Source organism: Mastigoproctus giganteus, chromosome 3 (genome assembly GCF_048544385.1).
Source record: "Mastigoproctus giganteus isolate SK-2022 chromosome 3, ASM4854438v1, whole genome shotgun sequence".
In the NCBI taxonomy this organism is placed as follows: Eukaryota; Metazoa; Arthropoda; class Arachnida; order Uropygi; family Thelyphonidae; genus Mastigoproctus; species Mastigoproctus giganteus.
Window position 1 is genome coordinate 246,717,090 of NC_143577.1, and position 22,940 is coordinate 246,740,029.

At 39.3% G+C, this 22,940-nt stretch overlaps 1 protein-coding gene across 1 annotated transcript in view; it reads right to left on the reverse strand.

The window, feature by feature from the left end:
* The window catches only part of Nf1 (neurofibromin 1), a 1,111,953-nt gene that overhangs the window by 893,975 nt on the left and 195,038 nt on the right, over window positions 1-22,940 (reverse strand). Inside the window, exon 10 of the mRNA XM_090369763.1 lies at window positions 2,678-2,743. Coding sequence (XP_090225889.1) covers window positions 2,678-2,743 — 66 coding nt within the window. The remainder of the gene's footprint in view (window positions 1-2,677; window positions 2,744-22,940) is intronic.

Below are 22,940 nucleotides of genomic sequence, written 5' to 3' on the forward strand. Positions count from 1 at the left end.
GTGTTCTCTGAGTAAGAGAGGCTTGCCACCTTTGTCCCTATGGCAAGAGCGTAGTCATCGGGGAATGCTGCAACTCTCAGCTGTACTTGAACTTGTCTTTAAAACACCTCACTATAATCTGATGTTGTTACCATAACATTAAAATGATTATTTCCAACATATTTATGGATTGCATTTGGCCATCCACTGCTCCAAACAGTAGTTATCATGTACGGCCATAAGTGGCTGGCTGTTCCAAACAACTACATTACATTTTTTAAAAAAAAAGAGAAAACATATTTGCACACATGTTTTGTATGACACCAGAACAGAAATGAGTGGTGCTGAAGTATCATACACTTATATAATCTATCTGATTGCTATTATAAAGCTTAGAATCATATCTAACATATTCAATTTTAATTCATTAAATTTCAATTGTGTATTTATTTTTAAAATGTAAAAAACACTATTGATAACTATACTTAATTTCTGTATCATGTTTAAATTCAACAATTCTTCTTCTTTGTTGGGCACCAACCTCTCCAACAAGGAGTTGGAAAAAATTGGTATTTGTTGGTCACCAACCTCCTCCAACAAGGAAGAGGTTTTTGTGACCAACAAATACCAATTTTTTCTGTTGCTAATTTCCTGAATTATTTTCCTGACATTCCATCCAGTCCAGACCAAGGTTATCCATCTCCTCCACCTAGATCTCATTATCATGCCTTCCAATTATACAATTTATGTATTTCATAGTTCTTTGCTTTTAGGATGTGTCCACAGTATGCCAATTTCCTCTTGTGAACCATCTTTTTAGGCGTTTATCTGTCTTTGTGACTTGTAGAACCCCCTCCATTACTAATTCTGCTTGTCCATTTGATTTTCATGATTCTCCGTAGGCACCACATCTCAAATCTTTTTATCATTCCTTTGTTAATTGTGCAGACTTCCCCTCCATATAGCAACAGAGGCCATGTATGGCATTCAAAATCCCTGAATCTTAATTCCGAAATCAGCTTGTCCTCTTATGAATAGGACAAACTGGCTTCTGATATCTTTGGTTTGATTGTCTGAGTAGAATGACGTTCATTCAAAAGTTGTAAAAGCTGGTAGCAAAAGTTGTTGATCCGTTCTATATTTCTATTTCAGCAGAGAATGGGGAATGTTATTTTTGCATATCTCAGGTCGTTTACTGTTCCAATTATTTTGATGCCTTCTTCCATTTCATTCAGAACTTTCTACATGTAAGTTTTACAGAACTAGTGATAAGCAGCTTGTTTCACACTTCTTCTAACCTCAATCCAGTCTGTTTCCACATTTCCCATCCTAACTTGGTTTTCTGATTCACTTTTTTTATGATTCTTATATTCCTGAAGTCCAATCCTGTTTTATATATAATTTCAATTAGTTTGTCATGATTCTTTTTTGTCAAATGCTTTCTTGTAATCTACAAAAACACTCGAAAAGAAATGTGGAACATTCATTTCATATGCCTACTCAGCAATTTATGCTGAGTAGGCATATAAAAATACAACTAAAATTTAGTTGTATTTTCAACTAAGTCATCCACTTTTGTGTAAATTCTGTTGTATATTATTTTAAGAAGTTTGCTTAAGTGGTTCAGTGGGCTGATTATTCTATGTTTCTACATGTTTATATGTTTTGGGTTTCTTAAGAATACGGATGGTTATCATTCATCACTTCTGGAACCTAACCTCCTGTAGATCCTGAAGATCTTTGATGTATACCTTTCCAATGCTCTTGAACAGTTCAAAAGGAATTTCATCTGGACCAGTTGCCCTGCCATTCTTCATAGATTTGATAGCAAACCTGACATCCTCTTCCAATATGTCATACCCTGTAAGTCACTTTGATCATCATGCAGATTCTTTAGTTACATTTCCCAAGATTCTCTCATTTCTTCCCTCAGTTGTTATTTTACCATTTTTATTCTCAATACATCCTGATCTGATTGCATAATTTCCCCTTAAGTTCAGTGATCTTCTTGAATAGTTCCTTTGTATTGTGATTCTTCCTTAGTTGTTCCATTTCATTACATTTAGCTTCCAGCGAGGCTTCTGCCTTTATTATCTCCTTTTGTATTTGCTCATGTGTTGCTTTGTATTTCATTTCTTTCTTTCATCCATCAATTTTAGAATTTCAGTGGCCATCCATGGATTTTTCTTTTCCAATTGTTTATACCCAATGATGTTCTTGCCTTTTTTTTTTTTTTTTTTTTTTTTCCCCCCCATGTTTTATACCCAATCCACTGTTCCTTCACAATAATCCCTCTTCACTTTTCTGGCCAATTAGTTTTTCTCTGACCTTTGTAGAAAAGAAAAACTAATTAGTCAGAAAAACTATCTTCATTGAAACTCTGTTCTTAAGTCATCTTTTTAGGTGTCTATCTGCCTTCTATTGAGCTTTCTTATGTCTAATTCTTTTCCTAACTGGCATTTGTTTTCTTCTGCATCTTCAGTTTAACGTTATATTGTCCATCAGCAGATTATGGTCCAGTCCACATTCAGCATGTGGGATATCTCTTTGTTGTTAATATATTCCTGAATCTTTGGTTAATCAGGTCATAGTCAATTTGATTTCATATTAAAACATTTATTCGTATTGTATTAGTTGCATAATGAATAAGTCTGTGAACTTAACACTCCCCTTCCAAAACACGCACACACAAGCTTACCTTTCTGTAATGTCTAGGTGAAAATGGTGCCCCTGAATCTGCATTTACAATTTCCTCAAGGATTTTCTAATTAAAAGAAAACAAAATCACAACATGCAATACTTTATTTTAATTTATAAATAAAAAAAGTCAGCACTTATTGCAAACTGAATAATAAGACACTTACAGAATAGATGTGCAGAAGTTTGTCTTCAGCAAGTGATTGATTGCTGAAATAAGCTATTGAACAATTTAACAGAAGGGGGATAGGCAACTAAAGTGTGTGTGTGTGTGTGTGTGTGTGTGTGTGTGTGTGTGTGTGTGTGTGTGTGTGTGTGTGTGTGTGTGTGTGTGTGTGTGTGTGTGTGTGTGTGTGTGCACGCTATTAATATCAGGCATATATCAATAACAGCTTTGTTTAATTTTATCAATCAAATGACAGTTAAATCAAGTAGATTTTATTATTTAATTGTAGATAATATAAAAATATAATTAACTTTTAACTTCAAAATACAAAACTTCTTTTGGTAAACTAATCATTTAGCAAAAACAATCTGATATTTAATATTCTTTCATTAGAAATAGCCTCCAGCAAATGGCAGTTGTTTATTCATGGTTGAGACACTATAGAAATAAAGTTATTATTTTACAGACATCCTATTTAATAATCACCTACTCCATGATCTGGTTAACGTGAATTAAATGGAATAATTGGGCTACAGATTACTACTACTTCTACCCATATTTCATAGAGTAAAATTCCCTACATACAGAGAACCTGTTAATTAAAAATGGGGGGAAAGAGAACTGAATTATCATTTTTTGAGAGTTTTTATATAAAGTGAAAACTTCTTTGTAGTTATGTGTGCAGAAAATAAAACTTATATTAAAAAATTAACTCCTATTTTTAGCATTTTTTTCTTCCAGTGTAGGCTTTTTCTGACTGGAAGAAAAGAATAATAATAAATTAAACATTCAACTACCACAAAAAAAAATTTAATATTATGTACCAACATGTCTGGCTTCATGACTAGAATTTTGTCCAATATTTATTGCCTAAAGAAAAGCTTTTCCTGTACATGGAAGTACTGCAATGTTTTTGACAGTATCGACAATGTCAAATACAGGATTTTTCTAAATTTCCCCTTTGACTCAATTTTTAGGCACATTAGCATATATTCAAAAAGCACCTACCATCTTCATCATGTTCATCTACATGTAATACCTTGACTCTAAGTGATGGATTTTCGTGAAATTTTATATTTGGCTCTTTTAGAACTATTTGTCGAGCCTTCCCAAATTTCATTAAAATCAGACTTATGGAAATCTAGAAATTGTTGAAGCTGAAAATAAAAAAAAAGCAGCACAGAGGTGGATGGAATCTATCCAATCATATTAAGAAACACAGCAAAGGAAGAAAGCAAACCTTTAGCCATAATTATGAGAGCATTTTTGGATTACTGGATTCAGAAGAGGCACCTATGGATCAGAAATGTGCGAATGCATCCCCCATTCATAAAGATAAAAAGGTGACAAGCAATTACAAACCTGTTATATTAACTTCTGTTCTACAAAAAATAATGGCATCATCGGTTACAGAAGTAAAGTAATGTAGGACCATCTAGATAGGAATGCAATTATATGGCAATCACAGCATGGAGTTGTTAAGGAGCTTGTCTAACCAATCTGAAGGTTACTATAATGCAGTGACCAAGGAACTGGATGCAAAGAGAATTTTGATATAATATACTTGGTTTCAGGAAGGCTTCTGTTGAATATAAAAGACTGCTCTCCAAACTGGCATTAAGGGCAAGTTACTGCTATGGATAAAGGGATGGTTAAGTGGAAGAAGACAGTGGTTATCAATGGGCACTGCTCTTCATGGGCTAATGTCATTAGTGGAATCCCTCAAGGTTCGGTGCTGGGCTCACAATTGCTTTCAATATTTATTAACGATACTGATGAAGGTATACAAAGGTTGGCAGGGTGGTTAACAACACTAATAACAGTATGCTACTGCAACAAGATCTAGAAAAATTAGGTCTATGGGATGAGAAATAACAGTTGAAGTTTAACATTGACAAATGCAAGGTACTGCATATAGGTAGCAATAACTCATAATAACTGCAATGCAATACACCAACCATCTATAACTGAAACTTTATTAAAATAATAATGATATAAGACCAGATAAAATTTTGTAAAAATAAAAATAAACGATAAAATACAAATAAAATACACTGATTGTACAATTAAAAGCGATAAAGTAATAGAAAACAAATGATACATTACAATATGAAATTACACTATACAGAATTAAAAGCGATAAAAACAACCGTAGCTTTCAGAGATGTCCACCTCCTTTATCAACAGTAAAACTTAACTGTCACGGTACATCCTTAAATAACTGCAGAATTGTGGCTCGCAGCATGTGTTATCAAAGGAGCATGGGCATTATTCTCCACATGTGCATGGAAACCAGAAATGGCTTGGGAGCATGCCTGGCGGAACCGTTCATCCTGTCCAAGAATTATGGTTTCAAAGAGGGCATGAATATGGACTCCCCTACTATAACAGTAGTAATAGAGGCATGGGATGCAAGAAAGCAAGTGTATCAATTTATGTAGCATCAGCGGGGGAAAAAAGATAAAAACAATTTCACACATCCATTTCCTCTAAAAGTTTGTCCAGTTCCTCAAGGAGGAACTGGACAAACATTTATTTAAGCTATCAACTTCCATAACAACAGATGGAAGGTTGTTCTAGAAATCAACTACCTGCTGGCTAAAGGCAAATTTCCGCACATCTATTCTACAACTGTCTTTCCTCAATTTGAATTCCTGTCCCCCTCAGGTTCATAATATGAGCAAGAGGAAGAATTCCATCAGCGATGAGACTGCTCAACCCATTCAAGGCCTTATAACACCTCAATCAAATCACCTCGCAGGCACCTAGTCTCCAGCCACTGTAATATGCAGAACTTAAACCTTTCTTGGTAAGAAGACCCCTTCCTTCCCCTCACCAATCTTGTTGCCCTTCTCTGCATTCACTCAAGCAACTCTACATTCTTCCTAAAATGAGGCCTCCAGATCTGTATGCAGTACTCAAGGCATGGCCTGACCATTGTCTTATACAAAGGGATAATCACCTCCTTTTCCCTACTAGCAAAATTCCTGTATATCATTGACAATACCCCCTGACCTGCTCTGGAAGCCTGCTCATCAAAAAACTTAATATCTGATTGCACAATTACTCCCAGGTCTTTTTCATTTTCTACCACCCTAAGTGTAGTACCACAGAATTGGTACATGTCTCTGGGGTTAATTCTAATATTGGTTTTATGTTGTGAACAAATCTGCAAGCTCTCAAGCCATTTGTGGTTCCAATATCTATGTGAACAATCAACTATGGCAGCACTGCCTGGAGAAATCAGATGGTTCTACTCACAGAAATGTTAACCAAACCATTCAAGATACCACTAGAGCCAATCCACCACCCAAGATGGCACATTTTGGCCTTAGCTGCCCTTGTGCCTTTAAACACCAATACCAATACCACCCAAGCTTAAGTGTGGTTTATCACTTAATTAAATTTTGAACATAGTTGTGCATTTTAACACTCACAAAACTTATAATAATTAAATTAACACAACTAAAAACAATGGTTCACTTCTCAAAATAGATAGAGCTTATTACCACTTAGCCCTAGCCATGCGAGACAGACACAGGATGCTTCAATTCCAGTCCCGCCCATCCCAATTGACTGGGTTTCCATCCCTGCCACTGGTAGGCGGGCTCTACTACCTAGCATTTATTTGCACTCTTCGTTTGAAAACTGCAACTAAAAAATCAAATAAAATTGTATCTCTCTACAAACAAAGTCCATAAGGACTTGTGCTCTAAACCACCCATCAATATTTCCAATTGATTTCTTATATCAACATAATAGCAGCAATGAAACATATGTTCTGATGTTTCTTGATTACCACATTCACAGTTTTGGTCTTCAACCAAACCTAGTTTATAAAGTCTCTTCGCAAGACCATGTTCAGTAACCAGAAAGGCTGCATTAAAGCCAGACTCTTTTTAACATTGATAATTTCAACTTTGAGTCAAAAAATATGTTACCCATCCTTTAGCTGAGGCATCCCACCCCATTTGCCATTCATGCATAAGTTCTGACAGTTTTTTTTTTTTTTTTAGGAGCATTAGCAACTAAGGCCATATTGCTCGGGGGATATGTGGTGGTCATTCCCTTCGCATCCTCCATATTTGGTGGTCATGGGCTCGAACCCCGGCATAATCAAGAAGTGTGTACTACGCACTGCTGCTCCCGTCCACCTGGCTACGGAGGCGCCAGTTCTGACAGTATCCTTTTCTTTTCTTCTTGCATATCTTGCCTAATATACAGCTTTCCCTCATCCAGACACAAGCTTATATTCAATATGATTCTCCTTATATTATGCCTTGTGCAGTACATTGAAGCAAACAAAATTATCTGCAAATCTGCAGGCAATCTTCCCAAGACTACCTGTAAAGCATTTATCAACACTGTTCTGCATACTCTTGTGATAGACAGCAAAATCTCTGTGCCTGCCACATATACTTCTTTATTAAAGAATTAGTCAATTTATGAAGCCAAGTCAATTTATCGGTACAAACAGGCAGTCATATAATAAATTGATCGCCCTGCCCTTTATGCCCTAGTCAACTCTTATAACTCTCTTTAGCTTGGCATACAATGTTCTAGTTTTCTTTTTCAAATATTTGGCATGTGCCACAAACTAATTCACTCCCCTATCATTGCACTTACAATTACTTTACAATTATAGTAACATATCTGATAGACATTCCATAAGCTCTTACTAATGGGTGCCTATTGATACTTAATTGCCCCTTCAACAGTATTTATACTGTTTCTGTCTCGGAAATTTGCAAACCATATAAATTAGACCACTCCATCAAATTCACCATGACCTCTCGGAGCTTGTTCCTCAATGAGTCTATGCATTCCCATACACTAAAAAGAGAAAGTCATCCGCATAAGCAATCACATTAACTCCCAATATAATTACACTTCAGAAATCATCTATTGTCATGCACCAGGCCTGAGGACCGATCACCGAGCCTTAAGGACATCCTCTAACTACATCTCTTACTATCTCTGTATAAACCGTTTTTACAACAACTTTCCTTGCATTAAAATATTGTTTAAATACAGAGAATAACTTTTCTGAACACTCATCAGCCTTTATTCTAATCAATATTCCTTCCCACCATAGTCTATCAAGTCCATCAAATGCACCGTGAAAATCGACAAACACTCAAGACATACCACTCACCATAATCCTGTGTATACTTCACCATCTGGCATCCTCTGTTGACTTTCCTTTCTTAAATCCAAATTGATTACAAGAAGACAACAGCTTCTGTTCATACTTAATCATCACTCTGCTTACACATAGCCGTTCATAAGTTTTTGCCAACACCGAAAGCAAAGAAATTGGATGGTATGCCCCAGGCTCCTCCCGGTGTCTTCTCTGGACTTTTTATAATGTCTTAACAGTGCAGTTATCAAGACCAGGGGAAAGGAACCCTTTTCTAAACACTAATTATATATTTGCAAGAATATACTAGATCTTAAATTATATGCCCTCTTCATTACCTTCTCTTCATTACATTCAATCCAACCCAGGCAATCAGTCATCCTTAGCCTGTGCAATCTCTGAAACTTCACCTTGAGAAAATGTTAGCTACAGCAGATTTTCCATAGTCTGCAGTCTTTATTGCATTAATATAATCCTCATATGATATTTGAACCTGTGTTTTGTCTCACCAGCATAGCACTCCTCACAGTCCAGGCAGTTGATCTCATGTATGACCCCACTTGTATCTTCGAGGGTATGGGATCTTTCACATTTGACACGGCTGTGTACAATCTTCGGGCTGGCAGGTGCACACAGCATGTCTGACAGGTACATAATATTTGGGAGATCCGCTTCCTTAAGCCTGGATAGTAGGAAATGTATGTGGTGGCAATGGGTGAGAATGCCTCTCATCATCTGTGTTCCACTTCCTGAATATGTTTATCCAAGATCTTCTCAGGGGTACCCACATTTTCAGAGATCTGCTGTGACGCATTTAATCTCTGCCTTTCTATCCTCGGAAGGAGCACAGTGGGACCTAGTCCTGTCCAACAATGCTCTAATATCACAGTCCTTATGATTGTTTGTCTGTGTGGTCTCAGCTTTCTTAATGGCCTTCCCCCTTTTATTCAGTTTACCTCAGAGTTGGAAACAGATGGTACCCTCCCTTTCCTTGATGTGTTGGTTTATAGAGATGGCCCCAGAGTAAATACAAGATTATACAGAAAACCTATGTGCCAGGGACAATATACGCAATGGCACAGGCCAACAATCATAAGAACAGTATTGCTAGGGCCTTGTTGGATGGGGCTGACTCTTGAGTACTTTTTTACAGGTCTGCTAGACTCACTTTAGTCTGCTGAAACAGGTGCACAGAAGGCAACCAGACTAGTGAAGGGAACAAAAAGGTACTCTCAGCTAGAAAGGCTTCAGGTTTTTTTTTTTTTTTTAATGTAAACCCCAAACACGAGCGGTATTAGAACCTGTAGTACTTAGTACCGTGCTTGGGTTGGAGATTGAGAAGACGAAAGAAGATATTTGTTGACAATGGTCTTGAACTTCTGTAGACTGTAATTTTCAGGAAATACATATGAAGGAAGGTTGTTCCAGAAAACGGCAGTTCAATGAATAAACGACGAAGATGAAAAGTTAGTTCTGTGAGTTTGAAGTTGGACAATAAATGGATGTTGACTGGTGGCGGCACGTGATTGGACTGTTTTGAAAGAGAGTGGGAATTATAGAAGCCAATTTAGAAGAACAATGCCCATGGAAGTATCTGTAGAAGAGAGGCATGCAGCAGAAACAGTATGTCTATGAGACAGCAAGTGGAGAGACTCTGTTAGAGATGAATCATTAATTAACCTAACTGCCCTCTTCTGAATGGAATCAAGAAGCCTGAGAGAAGTTTTGGGGGCACCACCCCAAATATGGGAACAATATTCCATGGCTGGGCGGATTTGCGATTTATACAGAGTGAGCAGCTGTTTGGAAGAAAAGTAACACTGAGAGCAAAAGAGAAAACCAAGTTTTTTAGATGCAGAGGAAACAATATTTGTAATGTGCTTGTGCCAAGAGAGATTAGAAGTCATGGTAATCCCCAAAAGAAAAGCCTTTAGAAAGGCTTCAGTTATGCAAATTTCAGAACCTGGAGACTAGGCACCTGCAGGGAGGATCTTACTGAGGTATTCAAATCCTTGAACAGATTGAGTAAGTAAATGTTAATGGCATTCTTCTCTCTTTATGAAACTACACACATGATGGGGCATAAATTCAAACAGTGGAAGGATGGTTGCAGGACTGATGTGCAGGAGTCTGCTTTCAGCCAGCAGGTGATTGATTGTTGGAAAAGGCTTCTGTCTGTTGTTATGGAAGTGGATGGTTTGAATAAATTCAAGGAAGAACTAGACAATTTTTGGAACATATGGATGGGTGAAGTGTATGGCGGGTTCTTTTTGGCAGATGCTATATAAGCTTGCTTTCTTGCATCATTTGCCAATTCTATTACTGAAACCTATGGACCAAGGGACTATTGTATCCGTCAAGATATATTATCTAAGACAAGAATTCACAGGCAGCAAAACAGAGGTAATAATGGAGTAACACTCAAACAGTTAGGGAAATACTATGATATTTACAAATATCATAGTATTTCCCTAACTACCTAACCTAACCTAACCTAACCTAACCAAACCATAAAGAAAACTGATGCTTCCTGGCACAGAAACACATATAACCCATGTTCATTAACAATTCTCATCTCACTGAAGAAGTAGAGGGTGAGATAAATATATTAATGGACCTTATCCATATGGATACACAACTTGTACTAGACATGACAGAAGAGGCCTTTAATGAGTTGCAGTGTTCACCCAGGAGTTGACAAATGAAGATTTAGTGGAATTAGAATCCAGAGGCTAGGGGACAATGGTACCAAAGAACAAGTTGAAAAATGCAAAAAATTTACCATTAAGCCAGACAGAAGGCTTTAGTTTGATGGAAAAGGTACTATCATTATTCAAGTCACAGGATCCAAACTTAGATTTATGGATGTGTCTACAAATGTACATGAAGCAATGTCCTGTCACAAAGTTATTTGTGATGAAAAGAAAGCCACGATGCAAACTTCACGGGATTCTTTTTTCAGAGAACTGATAAGAAACAGGAAGATGTAGATCCCATACCATCAATGTCTTTAGGTGTTATTGGGCCAACTTTCGCAGAAGCACCTTCTCACCTTTCTACAATTCTTTCAACAATGATTAATAATAAATAATTTGTGCTTATTAAAGTAAAACAATATGATATAAATTTTAAAAACATTATTTCTCTTTTAAAAAAGTTCCATTTTTTTTGTTTTCTTTTATTTTTTAACAATCTGAGTAACATTTTTTCATAATAATATTGTAATGTTTCCCTTGTTTTCAGCACAATAATGTAATAATTTCTACTTATGAACAAATTTGACTTGCAAACAGCACGTCAGAACCTAACCCATTTAGAAGTAGGAGAAAGCCTGTACTCTATTTGGTTTATTGTGGAAAAGAAAAGTCTAATGTCACATAGTTCCTGTGATGAAAACGTGTTATGTTATTGTTCAATGGGTGGGGGTGCATGTGACTTTTCAGGTTTTATTCCAATTAATTCTAAAACATATCTATCTGGTCTAAAAGTTATTTTAAATTCAGAATTACTCAAATTTCAAAATATACCAAAATTTTGCAATAAAGGTTATTCAGAAATAAATAATGTTCATGGTATTAATAAATCACAACTAATAAACAATATACAACTCCTCTGGCCTCTACAGTCAAAATACAAAAAGAAAAATTTATTTTTCATTTCATTTATAATTAAATCAACATAAATTTATGAACTATTCTAAAAATTTATAAACTTTTCTTTCTGCAATGCACATCCTGAGGGTAATGTTACTTAGAACCATAAAACATCATATTAAGAAATCAAGAAATTGAATGAAGATTAAAAAAATTCTAAGTAAAAAATAACGAAGTCTACTTTCTGCTTCAACAAGGTGTGTAATGGAGTATCTCTATTTTATATTGTGGTGGCAAAATAAAAACAAACAAAAAAAAAAAAAAAAATCTGCTTGCACATCCAAGGATCTCCTCACATTTAACAACATAACGAAATTGCTCAAAAATGAAACTCAAAGCATGAGAGAATTTCTGCTGCCACTGTTTTGTGCGTAATGCACTGACATAAGAATGACATATATACTATTTAACATTCTTTTTGTAATAGAACATAACCTTATAGCATAGTACATACAACTCTGTACAGTTCTACAGAACATATATTCCTAAAGTCAGTGCTCTGGTCGTGGAACAGAACAGTCGGTGGATTTTTGGCTGCTCTAAAGGGATAAGTATTTTTAATTTTTACCATATTCTTATTTAAATTAGCATTAGCATTAGTAGAGGCATATGATGCAAGAAAGCAAGCTTATTCAGCATCAGCCAACAAAAAAAAAAAAAAAACCCTCTCCCATTTCACCCCTCCGTTCGTTCGAAATACCTGTCCAGTTGAGCTTTAAATTTGTTTAGGCTATCAACTTCAACAACAAGTGATGGAAGTCGGTTCCACCAACCAACCACCCGCTGGCCAAAGGCAAATTTCCGCACATCTATCCGACATCTGTCCTTCCTCAATTTGAATTTATGCCCTCTCAGGTGATTATTCTGAGAAAGATGAAGAATCCCATTGGCATTGAGCATGCTCAAACCATTCAAAGCCTTATACACCTCTATCAGATCACCTCGCCGGTGCCTAGTCTCCAGACTCTGTAATTTGCAAAACTTAAGCCTTTCTTCGTAAGAGCAACCCTTTGTTCCATTTACTAATCTTGTTGCCCTTCTCTGTACCCGTTAAAGCAGCTCTACATCCTTCTTGAAATGAGGCCTCCAGACCTGTATACAGTTTGGTTTGGTTTGGTTTTGGTTTTATTGGCGCATTAGCTACTAGGGCTATAATGCGCCAAGACCATGTCATTAATAAAAATTGAAACTTTCAGTGACCTAACTAGTTAGGTCACCATGTCAAAATAAATATTAACAAAAGTATAAAAGATAAATCAATGGAAAAGCACAATAAAATGTAAATTTTATATGGCAGTAAAAATGTTTATTGATTTTAAAAAGCTAAAAACAGCAGACACATGGTCATTGTCAGATAAAATCTGACTGAGTGTATAAGGCTCAGCCAGATGACTAAAAACGGTAAAGTATAAATCACGTTCATGTCTAAAACGTGGACATACGGTTAAAATGTGATTAATAGATAAAATGGTGTCGCATTGCTCGCACATAGGACAGTCATCTGCCCTCAGCAGAAAAGAATGTGTAAGATGACTGTGTCCGATGCGGAGACGAGCTAGAACAACTTCCTCCTTACGGTTCCTGCGCAGACAAGACTGCCACGGTTCAATTACAGGCTTTATACAATATAATTTATTCGCAGTCTGTCTATTCCACGAGTCCTGCCATTGGGAATGTATGTTTTGATGTATTATTTGCCTGTAGTCTGTATAAGGGACTAACAGGCAACGGTTATTATTGGGAATTGCTGATTTGGCTGCGGCGTCAGCCAAATCATTTCCCCTAATCCCAATGTGGCTCGGAATCCAGCAGAAGCGGATGTCATATTCACGATCATGGAGAACGTGAATCTTCTGCTGAATGCTAGACAGAACTGGATGGGGATTATACCTCACAGATATTACAGCCTGTAACATGCTAAGAGAGTCGGAATATAAAATGAACCGTTGGTATTGGCATTTACTAATATGATCCAAGGCTAACTCTACAGCGTGCAGCTCAGCAGTAAATATGCTGCATTCAGAGGGAATCTGCTCTGAGCTAGTGCTGTCTGTGAAGACAGCAGCAGATCCCACATATGATTCTGACTTCGAACCGTCTGTGTAGACTGGCGCAAAGTCGGAATATTCAGTTCGGTGTGCTGAATGGAGCTGCAGGTAGACGCATGATGGAGTGTCCGACTTTCTCCAGTTTCTAAGCGACAAGTCGCATGCCGGGACACGAGCATGCCAGGGTGGAAAGGGTTGCTTGGATGTTTGGGCAACCTTGTCTACCTTGATATTGAGTTCGTTGAGTAGCTCTTGGACACGAATACCAAAAGGACGATTGGCAGTCTTACGGGTGTTGTACAAGTTTTCCCATCGTGGCTCAAAAACGAAGGGCCACGTAGGATGGTCTGGCAGGGATTTCAGTTTTAAAGCGTACTTTAAAGACAACTGCTTACGTCGAAACGATAACGGTGGTTCGTTTGCTTCGACGTATAAACTCTGGACAGGAGATGTTCGAAATGCTCCAGTAGCAATACGTATAGCCTGATGATGGACAGGATCCAGCCATCGAAGTACACTGTCTCTGGCTGAAGAATATACTTGGGACCCATAATCTAATTTGGATCGCACAAGTGCACGGTAAAGCCGTAAAAGGGCGCATCGGTCTGCACCCCAGGATAAGGAGGACAGCGAGCGGAGCATATTAAGGGCTCTTGTGCACTTTGTGCGGAGTTGGCGAATGTGATCCAAAAAGGTCAATTTTTTATCGAATATGAGTCCCAAGAATTTTGTGTTCGCTGCTACTGGAATAGCATTTTGTCCGAGCCTTAACTCAGGTTCAGGATGAAGATTACGCTTGCGACAAAAGTGTACGCAAACGGTCTTCTCCGGCGAGAACCTGAAGCCATTAGCAAGTGCCCAGGAATTCAGACTATTGATGGCTTTCTGCAGTTGTCTTTCAATAACCCTCATGTTGCACGACTGACAAAAAATGCTAAAGTCATCAACATAGAGGGCACTGTTTACAGTTGGAGGAAGTTGTTCTGTGATGGAATTTATTTTGATGGCAAAAAGCGTGACACTTAATACTGATCCTTGTGGTACTCCCTCCTCTTGGTTAAAGGAGCGAGAGAGTGAGGATCCCACCCGAACTTGGAACGATCGTTTGGCGAGAAAGTTTTGAATAAAAAAGGGGAGATGCCCTCTAAGGCCTAGATTATGTAAATCTTTTAAAATGCCAAATCTCCAAGTTGTGTCATACGCTTTTTCCAAGTCAAAGAACACCGACACCAAGTGTTCGCGTTTTAGGAAAGCATCCCGGATGGATGCTTCCATTCTAATAAGATGGTCCAAAGTGGACCGGTTCCTTCGGAAGCCGCACTGAATGTTGGAGAGAAGGTCGTTTGATTCAAGATACCAAATTAAACGAGAATTAACCATTCTCTCCAGGATTTTGCACAGACAGCTAGTCAGAGCAATAGGACGATAATTGGTGGTGACTTTTGGATCATTTCCTGGCTTAGGAAAGGCAAGAACGATAGCCTTTCGCCAGGAGTCCGGAAATTGCCCTTCAGTAAAAATTCTGTTATACAGAAGGAGCAGACAATCCATAGATTTTGATGAAAGATGTTTAATCATTTCATAATGGATGCCATCTGGTCCAACGGCACTTGCTTTGGAAAGAGCGAGGGCCCTTTTCAGTTCCAAAATAGTGAAATCCCCGTTGTAGGGATAAATACTCTTATATTTAAAGCTAAGTGCCTGTTTTTCAATTTTATATTTCAGGACCAGAAACTCTGGGGAATACGAAGATGTTGCAGAGATCTTGGAGAATGTTTCCCCAAGAGAATTAGCTATTGCAGTTGGATCTGCAATAGCGCATCCATTATAATCTAGGATTGAAGAAGGGTGGGATGTATATTTTCCCTTCATTTTCCGGATTTTATCCCAGACTACCTTAGAGTTGGTAGACTGGTTAATAGAGGTTGTAAAACGGATCCACGATTCCTTTTGACTCTGACGACGGATGTTGCGTGCTTTGGCTCGTGCACGTTTGAAGGCTACAAGGTTGTTCGTGGTAGGATATCGGCGAAATATCCCCCACGCTTTGTTTTGAGCCTTTTTTGCTGTTGTGCATTGTGAATTCCACCAAGGTTTAGGAAATGGTGGAAACCGGGCTGATGTTTTTGGGACAGCATTAGCAGCTGCTTGGACAATATTTTCTGTGATGTACTTAACTGCATCATTGATAGGCTCTTGACTGACTGTACTAAGATCAAAATTTGCCTGGTGTTGGAAGGCAGTCCAGTCAGCCTGATCAATCTTCCACCGTGGTAGCCTGAAGGGAAGACATGGTCTCCCACTGTGTAGCAAGGTTATCACGGGGAAGTGATCACTACCGTATGGATTCTCCTCCACTTCCCAGGTGAGTGAAGGGAGTAGAGAAGGGGAGCAGATAGAGAGATCAATGGCAGAAAAAGTACGGGTAGGCATGTGGAAAAAGGTGTTTGTTCCAGTATTTAGAAGGGAAAGGTCATTGTCATTGAGCATGTGCTCTATGACTCGTCCCCTTCGATTGATGTTAGCACTACCCCACAGGGTGTTATGTCCATTAAAATCCCCAAGAAGTAAGAAAGGGGGAGGCAGCTGCGTTAGAAGATCATCAAGGTCTGCCTGGGAGATGTCAGTCCCAGGTGGCAAATATATAGAGCATACAGTTAATAAGAATCCCACTGAAAGGCGAATTGCAACAGCCTCTATGCTGGTTGTAATTAGCAAGGGCTGCACTGGGGTATGGTTACCCACAAGGATAGCTACTCCCCCATGTACAGAGCCGTCCGCAATTCTATCCTTTCGGAAAACTGTGATGTTGTGCATGGTGGGATCGTCATTTGCCTTGAGATATGTCTCCTGCAAGCAAAAGCAAACTGGCTCGTGCTTTTGCAGGAGGGCCTTGATGTCATCTATATTTCGCCGGAATCCACGACAATTCCATTGTAGGAATTTAGCCATTATTTTGGCTTGGTGGGTCCATCAGGCGGCTTCCGAGGTGCTGAGGGCTTACTTTTATCTGTCTTGGATTTGTCTTTTTTGGGGAAGAATGGACGCTGTCCCGTGTCCATTTCCTCCTCCGCAAAGAGTTCCAAGACTGACTCTTCGGGTACCTCCTTCTGCTCAACATCCATCCTTTCTTGGGTACTAGGTGGTACTTCCCCTTTTTTGTTCTTTTCTTTAATAGTTACCTTTGGAACTTGTGGAGCGTTAGGAGGTACCGATATAGGAGTGGCAGCTGATTGGTCCTTTTGTGCGGGTTTTTGAGAACTTAATAGATACCGCGCGATGGGAGTGAAAGACTCCTTTGGAGGAATGGTCATGTCCGTCTGAGTTCCGACGGAACATCTCCCTGCTACCTTCTGGGCGTAGGTAGGTCTGTTGGTATTCAGGGGTTTGACCGATTTCCTTGCCTCCTGGTATGATATATTTAGCTCTGCCTTCAGCCGTTGAATTTCTTTCTCTTCTTTCCACCTCTGGCATGCTCGTGAATAGGCCGGGTGTTCGCCTTCACAGTTAATACAGGTGGGTTTTGCGGCTGAACATGCTGTTGTTTCGTGGTCCTTTGCACCGCATCGAGCGCATGCAAGGACTCCACGGCAGGCCATTTGAGAATGTCCATACTTCTGGCACTTAAAGCACCGTAAAGGGTTCGGAATGTATGGACGCACTGAACAGTTGATATATCCAGCTTTAATCTCATCAGGAGGTTTAGGAGTGTTAAAAGTCAGGATAACGCTCCTGGTTTTAACAATTTTTCCATCCCTTCGCGCAGTGATTCTCTTGACGGCAATGACTCCCTGTGGTTTTAATTCGGAGCAGATTTCCTCCTCGTATACGTCGAGAAGGTCCCACTCCGAAATGACACCTCTAGATGAGTTGAGTGTTCTGTGTGGTGTCACTGTTATAGGGATACCTCCGATTGATGTTACTCGGAGTAGATGTTCCGATTGCCTGTCATTTTTAGTTTCAATTAAGAGGTCTCCAGAACGGAGCCTCTTAACTGATTTGGGAGAACCTGCTAACCCGTCTAACCCTTTTTGAATAAAAAAGGGCGACATTTTGCCAATCGGTTTTTCATTGGTGGAATGCATAATGAGAAATCTTGGGACAGGCCCTGATGGTGATGTTTCGGTTCGCTGCCTCTTTGTTGCAATAATATCTGCCTCTCCGTCTATGTTTTCAGATAGGGACCGGGTTGGGGCCCCTGAAGAAGTAAGTTTATCAGGATTCATGGAAATTTTTAAGTTGTTCAGTGCCCGGGCTCCCCACCCACCACGGAGCCCAAAGGGACGCCCACTACCCGGCATGCAATAAATGCGCTCGGGAGTGGGACGCCAGGGCTACCCAGACACTATACCCGCACCGCCGCCAGCCTGAATCCTGTCCCTCGGACCATGAGGGTAGGGGCGTGGCTTTGACACGGTTGACCCTCGCAGGCGAACCTACTAGCCGATTGATCCTAGCCGGGCCTTCCAGGACCACCCGTCTTGTCGAAGCAGGGGCCAAAGTGGTGTATTGAAGCTGGGCCCCTCAACCACCAGGATCCCCCTTTCCGAATTTCCACGGGTCGCAGCGCACGGCAAACACGCCGGATTCCATTGATGTAAGCCCGGAACCTAGGCTGTGGGCGTTGGATCCCAGTGATGCTAGTCTGGAAGTCCAGCAGCGTCACTGGGAGGTCCCCTCACCACGTACAGGTGCCCACGTCGAGGGGCCTGTATACAGTACTCAAGATGTGGCCTAACCATTGCCTTATACAAGGGAATAATCACCTCCTTATCCCTGCTAGAAAAATTCCTGTATATCATTGACAAGACACCATGAGCTACTCTTGCAGCTCGTCTGCACTGCTCAGAGAACTTCATATCTGCCTGCACAATTACCCCCAGGTCCTTTTCATTCTCCACCACTGTCAGTGTAGTACCGCAGAGTTGATACATTGCTCTGGGGTTACTGTTACCCATATGTAGTACTTTACATTTGTCAATGTTAAACTTCATTTGCCACCTCTCAGCCCATCTGTTCAACCTTTCCAGATCCTGTTGCAGCAGATTAGCGTCAGTAGTGTCCTTAACGACCCTGCCAACCTTTGTATCATCTGCAAACTTAGACATTAAACTTGATATCCCATCATCAATATCATTCATAAACACCGAAAACAACAATGGACCCAACACTGAACCTTGAGGAACTCCACTAATAACATTAGTCCACGTTGAGCAGTGTCCATTGATTACCACTCTCTGTCTTCTGCCACTCAACCATTCCCTTATCCATAGCAGCAATTTGCCTCCAATGCCACACTGCTCCAATTTGTGCAGCAGTCTTCCATGTGCAACAGTATCAAAAGCCTTTCTAAGATCCAAATATATAATATCAAAGTTATTCCCTGCATCCAGTTCTTTTGTGACTACATCATAGTATCCAATCAAATTGGTCAGGCAAGACCTGCCCTTAACAAAACCATGCTGCGTCTGAGCTATAACTGAATTCTTGTCTAGATGATCCTGCAGTGCTTCTTTAACCAGTGCCTCCATTAATTTACCTGGAACAGAAGTTAAACTAACAGGTCTATAATTACTTGTGTCAGCCTTTGATCCTCCTTTGTGAATTGGGGTTACATTTGCACATCTCCAGTCTATGGGTACCTCCCCTGAGTCCAAAGAAGCTCTCATAATTATGGCTAGGGGTTTGCATACTTCCTTTGCTGCCTCCTTTAATATAACTGGATAGATCCCATCCACCCCAGGTGCCTTTTTTATGTTTATCCTCAACAATCTCTCCTCAACTTTCCTCTCAGTTATTACAAAATCATCCAGCTCACTGCCAATGTTTACTTTACCTACATCATTCTCCTTCCTGAATAACTCCTCATGCGTGAATGTAGATGCAAAATACTCGTTTAGATTGTTAGCCACCTGAGCAGGATCCTCAACTGTTGAACCATCAATATCCAGTGGACCAATCTGATTCATCCCTTTCCTTCTCGAGTTCAAGTATGTAAATAACTCCTTTCTGTTTTTCTTTGCATCCTTTGCCAAGGATTTTTCGTAGTCTGCCTTTGCCTGCCTAATCTCCTTTGTGACTTGGTTACAGACCAACTTATATCTATCATAGGCTTCCATGTCACCCATTAATTTGTATGTATCCCATGCATTTTTCTTCTCTGCCACATGTCTCACTAGTCCATCTGACAACCATTTAGGCCTAAACCTTGAACAATATTTCTTAGTTGGTATGTAAAGCCTGGTAGCCACCAAGATTAGTTCCTTGAATGCTTCCCATTTTGAGTTTGCTGTTGGTAACATCATCAGTTGGTCCCACTGTATAGAATTTAAATACTGTCTCAGACCATCATAGTCGCCTTTACGAAAACAAAAACCCTTCCCTTTACCTCTGATGGTAGTTACCTCCTTGAGTAAATCCCACTTCAACACACTGTGATCACTGCCACCTAGTGGTTCATTTATCTGCAGGTTCTTAATGCATGAAGAATCACTACTGATAATCAGATCAAGAGTATTGCTCCCTCTTGTTGCCTCACGAACATGCTGATGTAGAAAACAACCATCCAATAAATCCACAAAAGCCTTGCTAGTGTGCGAGTGACCAACCCACAAATTCCAGTCAATATCTGAGAAATTAAATTCCCCCATTATAAGACTCTCTGATTTACTGGCCCATTCTATTTCCCTGTACAATATATTATTATACTCATCAGAGTCATTAGGCCTATAGCACACTCCTACTCTCAATTTTGATTTCCCTATGCTTATGTCACACCAAACTGACTCGACACTGCCCTGTCCATCGATGTCAACTGGCTTCACTTCCTTTGACTTTATGTGTTTCTTAATTAATAGCATAACCCCTCCTCCCCTCCTGTCCTGTCTATCCTTTCTATATACATTGTATTCCCCAAATTCCAGTTCCGCATTACTTATATCTGTGTGACACCAGGTCTCTGATATCCCAACAATATCTGCCTTTGATGTTTTGAGCAATACCTCAAATTCATCAAATTTATTTACCAAACTCCTAGCATTGGTTGGTGTACACGCAGGTATACATGCACCTGTTTCTATTCTTAGCTACCCTAACACAACCCATGTGTTTACTTGTAACGCAATGACTACCAGCAGTCTCTGAAATATCCTGCATCTTGTTTTTCAGACTTCTGCTTATTTGAATAGAAGCAGTGCAAGAATCACTTCCACCTCTGCCAGTGGCTACTGTTAATCTATTAGTCCTTGTATCCCCCCCAACTAGCAGTTTTCCGACCCACCTAACACTGCCTCGACAGCATCAGCAAAAATTCTTGCACCCTTTCTATTTAAGTGTATCCCATCCCTGTAGAAGCAATCTCTCCTGTTAACAAGTACAGTCCAGGCTGAAAAAAATTCTACCCCTTGAGCCTTGCACAATCCCTCCAGGGCCGAATTGATCGACAAGGCTCTCATCATATACTCCCTCCTATCGTGTCTGGGCAGAATTGCAGGCACTTTCAAGTTCAACCCTAATTCACGGCTTTTTTTCAACAGTGACCTGTACTTGCTAAGTAATTCCGCCGGTCTCCTACTCTTAATATCATTAGGGCCAACGTGTACAACTATATCACCTTTTGTGCCCTTAAAAGATGATATCCGCTCTACAACGTCATCAACCTTTGCCCCTGGCAGACATACCCTGGTCCTATTCCACCTATCCTTTTTACAAAGCATGTTCCCCGTTTCCCTGACAATAGAGTCACCAACAACTACTAGTTCCTGTGGGACCAGCGCATTCTGCCTAGGGGGCTGCCCCTGTGTTGCCTGATGACCAAGTGCAAGCTCTGGCGTTGATGTGGGCAGCTGAGAGCTTGATGGGCCCCTCAATCTATTTCCTTCGAGGGCATCCACCCTGTCCTTCAAGGTCTCATAAAGGCCCATAACAACGCTGAGTTGTCGCCTAATTTCCTTGCACTCCTTACATCGTGCACACACAAAGACATCCCCCTTGGCAGTACCATGTCCCGTACCCGACTGCTCCGCAAACATCAAGCAAACAGTGCATTTTAATAGACTGTGATTCAGAGGGCAACTGCCCCCCTCAGTTCTCCCCTGAACCACAGCACTCCCATTAGCTTGAGCCTTTTGCTTTGCTGCTCTGGTCAGAGTCATGATTCCAATTTAATTCAATAAAATTTAAAACAAAAATTAAATCCTTAAGTTATATCCCAAAACAGTTATGTTATATATATATATATATATATATATATATATATATATATATATATATTTTTTTTTTTTTTTTTTTTTTTCGGTATCTAGTGTTCCCTTTATACAACTTCCGTATCACGTGTACCACTATAGTTATGTATTAATTATTTGTTACGATTAAGTCGTTATATATATTTATAGAGTTAAAAATACAATTTAATTGACAATAAAGTTTATCAAGATTAATAGATTTACTGATTAATTGACAATATTATATTATGCAGTATACTACACACTAAGCTTATGCTATCGTGTAAAAATGGCGGGAATTCACGAACGGTATTTCTACGGACTCGTAAGTATTGATTAGCTTCGAAATCTCGCTATCTCAATTTAGAATAAACTAAGGATCCTGACTAGGTCTATAATCTACTTATAGAAGATAATTTGATATAACAATTGGTTAATAAATCGACTAAATTTGGTTAAAAGACCTCTCGTTCAATTCAATTTGTGACACGTGGATTTGATACCGTTACCGATACTAAGTAATATCTACGAAATCTCTGTCTAAGTTAAACTTTAAACTAAGTATCGTAACTAGGAATATAAAGCTACTCTAGAAAATAAGTTAATATGACAATTTAAACTAATAAAGCAGAAAATAAATCAGGAAAAACTTCTCTGTTTGAAGAGCTTTAAGGAGCAATGTCTGCACAGGCTAAGCTCGCACCCAGACTCTCAATATACTACTACATTGGGTTTTACAGAGATATTAAATAGGTTTAGTAGCATTCATTAGCTTCTTATTTTGAATTTAACTAGAGATTTTTGGAAGTTACGACTCCCAGTGTTGGCACCAATATTGTTGAACTAGCCACCATATTGTAGTTGATAAAAATTGAGTAATGTATATATATCTTGAACTGATAGCATAAGGTATAACATAAAACTAGAATAATATGAAAAACTAGCGTAATATGAAACACTGTATAGTAACAGTCCTCGTATAGCACGATAGTTGTGTTCCTAGAAACCCTCGTGAAATGCAAAATCGTGCAATAT